General features: G+C 34.5%; 1 protein-coding gene across 6 annotated transcripts; it reads right to left on the bottom strand.

The window, feature by feature from the left end:
* Positions 1 to 4,263: 4,263 nt before the first annotated feature.
* On the bottom strand, positions 4,264 to 7,967 carry LOC112011044 (protein yippee-like). Of its 6 annotated transcripts, none has more exons than XR_002882826.2 (6): positions 7,323 to 7,819; positions 5,611 to 5,654; positions 4,970 to 5,078; positions 4,802 to 4,857; positions 4,596 to 4,718; positions 4,264 to 4,467 (listed from the first exon to the last, which is right to left on the bottom strand). XR_002882826.2 is itself a non-coding variant. In XM_024043436.2 (6 exons), the coding sequence occupies exons 2-6, from the start codon at positions 7,416 to 7,418 to the stop codon at positions 4,615 to 4,617; spliced, it is 390 nt and encodes a 129-aa protein (XP_023899204.1). In that variant the 5' UTR covers positions 7,419 to 7,458; positions 7,836 to 7,967; the 3' UTR covers positions 4,264 to 4,614. The 6 variants fall into 6 exon arrangements, 5 of the variants coding, with proteins under 5 accessions (XP_023899204.1, XP_023899217.1, XP_065630435.1 ...); XM_024043436.2 differs by adding an exon at positions 7,836 to 7,967 and having other exon boundaries at positions 4,264 to 4,699; positions 7,323 to 7,458; XM_024043449.2 differs by adding an exon at positions 7,836 to 7,954 and having other exon boundaries at positions 4,264 to 4,699; positions 7,323 to 7,446.
* Positions 7,968 to 8,596: the final 629 nt, after the last annotated feature.

The following is an 8,596-nucleotide window of genomic DNA, read 5'->3' as shown; positions in this document are numbered from 1 at the left end:
TCATTAAATGCTGTCCACCTAACACTCTGGCCGCATTAATGTGGAGGTGATACCTGAATAGTATAGAACTACACGTGTACAAAGGAAACAAGGGAAGAAACGAAGTATATAATGTAGAAACGAAGAAAACAGAGGGGACTTCTGACCAGAAAAAGAAAAAGGAAAAAGAGAGAGAGAAGAACAGACCAATTGAAAGAGGGCCGAGGAGAGTTTTTCCTTATAGAGCGAATCAATAGTATCCCTTGTTACTTGATGAGTAGAACCCTTCCTGCAAAACAGTACTAGTTCTTGAGCCCATACTCTATAAATTTATTGTTTGGGCTTATTGGGCTGAAAACCCAGCACTCAATTCAAATTGGGTCCTTACAAATATTATTTTAAAAACAATTCTAAATTGGCATTATTTTGGAATTGGTGATCTAGCCTCTTTTTAAAAAAATTGTGTATTCAAATCACTACTGTGGGTTTTGTATAGGCAGTTTTGATTTTGAACATTGCGTTTTAAAAATATAAAATTTTAAAAATGTGCGTTTTAAAAACACAAGTTTGAAAGTTACAATTAAACGTTTGGTCAAACATGTAAAAATTGGAATTCAAATATTCTAGATTTTCCAAGGTACTCTACTAAATAGATTTCCTTAAATCTTAACCATTCTTTAATGATTTAATGGTCTAGATTTTGTCATATTAGTATTGCACTAACAATAATCTTAATTGTTTTGTTTGCAACATTATTTTATTATTTTAAGAATATTGTTAGTGGAATACTGATATGACAGAATCTAGATCATTAAATCATTAAAGTGTGGTTAAGATTTAAAGAAATCTATTGATAGAGTACCCCAAGAAATCTAGAGGATCTGAATTCTTAAAAATTGCGATTTGGAAATAAATTTTTTGTTGTGGATGCAAATTACCAAAAAAGACTTTTTTTTTTTTATTAAGAAGAAATACCAAAACGGGCTCAATTTTGATGTTAGGGATATACTGTTTGTGGGGAGTGGAAGAGTCCTCACCCAGACCTGAGGCCCAAATACTTGTTGGACCCGTGGAGTGGAATGGGTCAGACCCATCTACTTAAGGTAAGGCCCAATAACTTAGAAGACCTTGTAAAGTGGAATAAGGCTGGCCCGAGCTTCTAAGAGGCCAAGGGAATCCTTACGGATTGTTCCTGCAAATTTGACAATAAAATACATGGAGCAAAGTCTTGTCCGAGGAAATGTACACGGATAATCCATGGCGTACTTACAGCTGGCACTTTGGACCACAGGAAATCTTCTAGATGCATAAGAATGACAAAGATTTTTACCTCCGCATTAACGAGGGGATCTCCTCCTAACCTCTATTGCACTGAATGCATATGAGACAAGATGAACAATGGAAACACCCCCAAGAGTCATGTTCCAAGATAAGGAAGGAGATGAAACCAATAAAGAAGATGGAAAATATCCCTAAGAATTCGGCTGGAGATAGGACAGTTGGAAAGATAAGGGCAAAAAACATGCTTTTATAAAGGAAGAAACAGGCAAAGAGAAGGGGGATCAGATAAAAATGATAGAGAGAGAAAAATAGAGAGAACTTCTAATTTGTTATAGTGCAACACCTCGGGAAAGAGAGTTTTTCCTATTGTAATATTCTAGTTTCAATTGAAATACAAGTGGTGGTCATTAAATCAATTGTTTGAGTTTCCCATTGTGGAATTGTTTTCCTACCTTTTTACATAAATAAATTGTGACTGTCATTTAAACACCATCCCTAAGATACTTTCTATATACATAGTCTTAGAATAGTTTTTAACACCCACACTGTTATTTTAAAATTAATAATAATAATAATAATAATAATTTGCTAAGGGTCCGTTTGGTTGGCGTAAAATAATTTTCGAAAAATAGCCTATTTTCCGGAAATGCTATTTTCAGGAAAGGAAAATAGCTTCAAGTGTTTGGTTGCATTATGAAAATTATGTGTAGAAAATATTTTCATGTGTTTGGTTCTATTCTGAAAATACTATTTTCCTACAATTTTTTCACATTTTTTCAGCCATTTTCTCACAATCCAAACAAATTTTATCACAAAAATTTTCAAAATCACAGCAAGGAAATCAAAAGCAGAAACAAAACTAAAGAAAAAAAATATCAAATCCGGTTAGATGCTTCTAGGTTCGGGTTCGCATCGAAGACGATCGAAGGCGACGGCTTCTGGGTTCAATCGACGCGGTGCTCGAGGTTCGATCAACGACGGCTTCTGGGTTCGCCGGTGCGAGATCGAAGGCGAGATCGCGAGATCGAAGGCTAGATCGCGAGATCGAGCGGAGGCGATGGCACGGTGCAAGGGCAAGGTGCGATGGCTCGGTGTTGCGATCGGTGCGAGACCGGTGCGATGGCGAGATCGAGGATCGGCGCGAGACTGGTGCGATCGTCGGACTGGTGCGATGGCGAGCTCTCCTTCTCTCTTCTTTCTCTCGTTCTCTCCCTCTTTTGCGTTTTCCAGAAATGGTTTGAAGGTAAAATAAAACTGTAAAACTATTTCTGGGTCAAAGCCATATTTTACACGATCAAAGGAAATTGATTTTCAGAAAATGCTATTTTTAAAACCAACCAAACAGCCTATTTTACGAAAAATGATTTCCTCACCCAAAACAAACGCAGCCTAAATATGTTAACACAATTACATAGTAACATCACTTCCTTTGTGCGGCTGTGCCCCACTGCAAAGTTTTTATTTTATTTTATTTTATTTATATATGACCCCCACTATAAGGCTAAACAAAGTAATAGTATTATATATGTCGCTATTCAATAGAGGGCTAAACAAAGTAATAGTATTATATATGTCGCTATTCAATATCAACCACGCACAAAAAGTGGAGAGAGAGAGAGAGAGAGAGAGAGAGAGAGAGAGAGAGAGCAGTGGGTCTCTTTTCAACCAAATAGTTTGCAAAGTTCACCATTGAACTCATTCTTACAACTTCTAGCGTGTGTCGCATGATCTTCTTTTTAACAAAATAACTTGTGCCGAGAAGTTGTAGGTGCTAGAGTGTCAGATCAAATACAAGTGAGGATTTTCTAGGCTGATAAATTTGTTATCAAGCAAATACTTGAGGGTATTTTAAGTATTGAGACACCTAAAACATATGTGTTGAGAAAACATGAGTTTGAAACTAGCGTTCTCATAAAAAGTTAGTCGGACATACGGTTTTAAAACGCAATTTCTCATTGTTTTGGAAAACGAATTTTCCTGAAAACCGTGAGGCCAAATGTGTATTTCGTGTTTTCTTATGGAAATGCACGTTTGCTCCACACAAACGCCTATCCAAACAGGCTTTGTGTAAGTGTTATTATTGTGTTTTCAAAACATAATTTCACTTAAAATGCATTATAAGTTAACTAAAATCATATTTTGAAAACATAATTTTAAAAAAGATGTTAGATTTTCAAATAACTTGAAAATGGTCACTTTTAAATAATGAATATTAAAAGTACACTACTTTGCAAAATTTTCCCTAACAGAAAGTGTAGTAATTCAATAGTCTAAGAACAAAAGCAAACTTTTTATAGGTTAAACGAAAACGAAATTCATGCAAAATTTAGCCTAGTTTGTAAATATTAAACTCTACTACAAATATACAATATAACTGGGACGTGTTTTAAATCGCTAATATAAATAAGTTAAATAACTACATAGCTAAACATGTATATAAAAAAAATTCTAACCAACCCAACCCCCCATCCCCCGAACAGAAGAAAAACCAAAAAAGAAAGGGGGAAAAACCCTAAAAGAGGACAGAATATTAAAGAAGCAAGACCCTTCAGAATCTCAATCCATGATAGAATTCACATAGATGTGCCATAAGAGATTTGAGATTTTATCCCCTCTCCATAATAAATAAATAAATAAAGGATAGATAGAAAGAGAGAACGAGATTTGAGATTGGATCGGTATATCGGCATCAATTTTATCTTAGCATTACCCCATGTTTAGAAAACAACTGTCTGACACAAACTACCAATCCAAAAATCAGTAGGCAGGGCAAGGACAATAGCTCTTTTAGCTCCATTGCCATACCAAACTAGAAGGAATTTTCTTGATAGAAAGCATGCTATAAATATAATTCATTTAGGTTCTTCAAAGACACGAGCTTTAAAAATAGCATATCGAAAGACCCTTTACAATGACACTGCAGTCCAGAAGTGATCCGTGGACAATGTGTCTAAAAAGTGAACTGGTCACATAAGGTGAAAGTAAACTTCAACACAAGATAAATAAGAAATTAAGACTGGCTGCATCTTTGTATTTATTTCTGATGCGAGTTACATTAAGAGAGCACATCGTAGTCATTCTGTGGAATGACTACAACAGACAAATAATAGGCAGCGACTACACCCTAATTAAGATTGAGAATTTACCAGCAACTGAGCCTTCAAGAAGTAACAGAAGATTCAACGAGAGTTTGAAGAACAACTAATTCTGTATCAACAATCAGATGTCTTTCAGTAATGTTACTGACAGCAAGTTGGATATGCTGCTGAAATGAGAAATTACAACTTTGAAATTCACATAAGTTGAATAAGAACATCTGGGGTTCAAGAATGTACAATTGAAAATGAAATGTAATCAAGCATCATCTGCATCACTTCCACCAATATGTGCTCCATGACTGTGCCAGTAATTGCTTCCATCAGGACCGGACACCTTGTACCTGCACGAAAATACAAATTCTACAACTATTATTTTACCCCCTAAAACAACAAAAAAACAAAAACTAGAATTGGTATTTTTCTTTCTCCAAATATCTACTGACCTCTCAAGTACAGATTTTCCTTCCTTGTACTTCTGGTTCTTTTCATGGGCAGTCTCCTGGAGAGAGAGAGAGAGAGAGAGAGAGAGAGAACCATCAAAATGACTAACAGCTACAATAGAGAAACATATATAAACCACAAAATTTTAAATTACTGCCTCTAAATCTTACATATGTCCACCCAACTATTGATCCACAACCAACACAAAAGATGTCAGCTACGGTGTGCAGGCCAGTAATCATCATTCTCTCCTCTTTTTCACCAATGGAGACATTCACTCTGTCAAAGAATGGAAATGAGAATTAGACATGATGTATCAAATGTTGACATTTATTTTCAGACAAGCACATGAGTTGGGATGCTCATAAAATTCATCCTTGACTATCCTATTTCACATTTTAGCTCATTAAAATAGTACACCTGCAAATGCATCATGTCATATTTCCTCCTGCAATCACATATACTAAAATGGTAAAGGGAAAATTACCCCAAAAAAAAAAAAAACTAATGCACAAAAAGTAAATATGCAACATTTTTATAAACAATCCACAGTTCCCCATTGCATATATTTAAGTGAAGCATACAGGCAACTGTTAAATGTATATCTCCAGGCACAATTCCATATTAAGCAAGACATATCCAATCTGCATCTTTTTCATGCATTAGAGCATTAATGATTAAACAGCATCACTAGCACAGCTTTTTCTTGGTTGGTGTCAGCTCAAAATTTGTAGCTGGAACCTTATGGCATTGGCAAGTTATAGGATTGTTGATCCAATACAAGGTTACTAAATCGATCAGGGAAACTTACACCTTATTGAAGAGATAAGCTTTCCCATGCCTGCAGTGGAAAGACTGAATAAAACAACACAGACAAAACATGTAGTCAGAACATTTGCTTCTTATAGAATTTCCAATCAACATTTGTTGGCCGCCAAAAATTAAAAGTTTAGACAGTAGGTAAAAATAAAAAAGAAAAAAGAAAAAAAGCCTTTAAATACTGAATTAACATCAAAATACATCTTGAGTGGCATCGTCCCAAACCTCATCAAATTATTATAGGTAGCCTATCATCTGCAATTTCACTTTAATAGCACTATCTCCTGTTATATTGTCTTACAATACATGCATATATACCATAGACTCGTGCATCCATGCATAAACTCAAGTATGTGTATGCTAGACACAATTAGTTTCAAAAGGTTAAAGATGCTTTTCCCCCATTAAAATTGTTCCTGAGGAAAGTGATGGTCCAGTCCTCTGCATGCACGCAGCTCATCCTACTAGAAACTGATTTGAATCATGTTTTGGTAAGTTGAGAAACACAACTTGACCACAGAAAATATAATAATGCAATCACTTCTCATGAACAAAAAATTTCTTCCAAAATTTTCAAGCTACTGGAGGGCAAAAATATTGCTGCCACATTGTTTCACCTCATTAAGATCCAAAAGATGAAGGTGTAACATCCACTTATTAAGCCTCAAAATCTATTATAAACCAAAAACAGAATTAAATCAAACACATAATCTGCCATAAAAATTTTACTAAAAAAACAAGTCCCAGCTTCCAGATTACAAATTATCATAAATTACAATTTAGTTCCACGTGCTTAGGCCTAATATTCACTTTACATCCTTGAATTGAAGAAAGTTCCACTAAAACATCTTATAGTCTGGATTAAATTAATAAGTTTTGATTTTGGTGAACCAATCAAGTGATGGCACATCCATCATCTAATTGACACCCTAATCACACAAAATCTTGTTTCCTTCTTCTTTTTCCTCAATAACCGTCACGTCCTTGTGGAGTTGATTAAAATACTACATTTTGGCATAAAGTTTTGAGGAAAAAGAAGGTAGAAAGTTTGTCTGCAACTAAGGTGTCATTTCAAATAGATACCGATGCTGCGTCAATTGAATGGTTCACCAAATTATATCAATTTAACTATAAGAAGGTTTATTGTAATTTTTTAAGAATTCAGGGAAGAAAGATGCAATTAGGCCTTATCATTATCACGGGGAGGTCATTGAAATTTATCCTGAAAATTATTTCATCAAAAGATGGCTTTCACTCAGGAGGCATTTATCAAGCACGCTTTCACGCGTACTTAAGAACAAACCACATAACAATGTAGAATTCAACTCCTCATTTGTAGACTCTAATCAAGTATCAACCCAGAAGAACACAGGTATCAATTACTACCTACACATAATCAATGAAATACGCTATGCAATTGCAAGGATTATCACACACGTGCAACCCTTGTATAGATCTTTCCATTTTTACCCATATCTAACAAAATTACTAATAAAATTCATTATTACATAAATACAACTTTAAAACAATAATAATCAAAAGGGTACTAACAAAAGTAAAGAAAAGCAACATAAACCAAACAAATTAACAACACCCATATGATTATCAAAAATTAAAAAAAGAAAAACATATGGTAATTTCTTATGATATCACAAAATTAGATGAATCTAACTGATCAAAAACGAGGTAAGAGATCAAAACAACCTTGGAAGCGATGTCTTCACAAAGTGCGAGATGGGTGCGGCAATGCCTGCAGCTATAGATCTTCCCTTCAAGATTCACCACAAACAACCTCCCCATGCCTTCAATCAAGTAATCCTACGAAAATCTATGGACAATTCTGAAGAGTACGTGAAAACTCAGGATGTGGGTCGTTCAGAAAAAATCAACAAAAGACGCTAAGATTGATTGATTGATTATGAGTTAATTAGTATCAATATTAAAGAAGATGACGCTATTGTGCCTTCAATCAAGTAATTCTACGAAAATCTATGGACAATTTTGAAGAGTACGTGAAAATTCAGGATGTGGGTCGTTGAGAAAATCAACAAAAGACGCTAAGGTTGATTGATTATGAGTTAATTAGTATCAATATTAAAGAAGATGACGCTATTGTGGGTGAAGAAATGGAAAACAAACACCGAAACAAAGGAAAGAATATGCTATAAAGAAGAAGGAAAGAGAGGAAAGAATCAGAGATTCGTTGAATTTTATTACCTTCTCCGTTTTGCTAGAGACTGTAGTTTGCAAGAAATGTGGACCGAGACGCTATCACACACACACTTCACCAATTATATAGTACTGTTCTCTTTTTTCTTTTCCTTTTTCTGCAAAAGTGGAACGTGACAATACGTGTATACCACGGTTTTATTTTCTATCTTTTCCTTCTTTCTTTTTTTTTAAGCAAGCAACTACATTTTTTTGGAATCTTTTTTCCGTTTATAGATTTAGGGCCCGTTTGGATGCAGCTGAAAACTGAAAACTAAAAACTGAAAACACTGTAACAAAATAATTTTTAAATGTGTGAATAGTATCGTGGGACCTATTTTTAATGAAAAAGTTGCTGAAAAGTGAAAATTGTGGGTCCGTAAACAGTACATATATATACTGTTCATTGACAAAAGTCAACATGTGCGGCTACTGTTCATTGATCAGTAACCGCACAGTAACCGTGAACAGTGATTCACTCTTATTATACGGTTGAAAGCAAAAAAAAAAAAAAAAAAAAAAAGGAAAAAACGCAAATGTGCAACGCCAACGCTGGTCCCAAACGGTCTCTTAGTTCTCACACCTTTTTATTAAAGTACAATAGGCCGGATCAGCATATTATTAAAATATAAATACATCTAATTACAAAAGTTAACATTTCAATAAATATTTTATTTTAGGCTTTTAAGCAAAAGACTAATATAGTGTTATTAAGTGTAATAAGATGCATTGAATTTTAATGTGGCAATCGCTTATTAGATAGTGTAAAA

This window comes from Quercus suber, unplaced genomic scaffold (assembly GCF_002906115.3).
Source record: "Quercus suber isolate HL8 unplaced genomic scaffold, Cork oak 2.0 scaffold_7, whole genome shotgun sequence".
In the NCBI taxonomy this organism is placed as follows: Eukaryota; Viridiplantae; Streptophyta; class Magnoliopsida; order Fagales; family Fagaceae; genus Quercus; species Quercus suber.
Note: the sequence above shows the minus strand (reverse complement) of the source record. Positions and strands in the feature narration are given on the sequence as shown.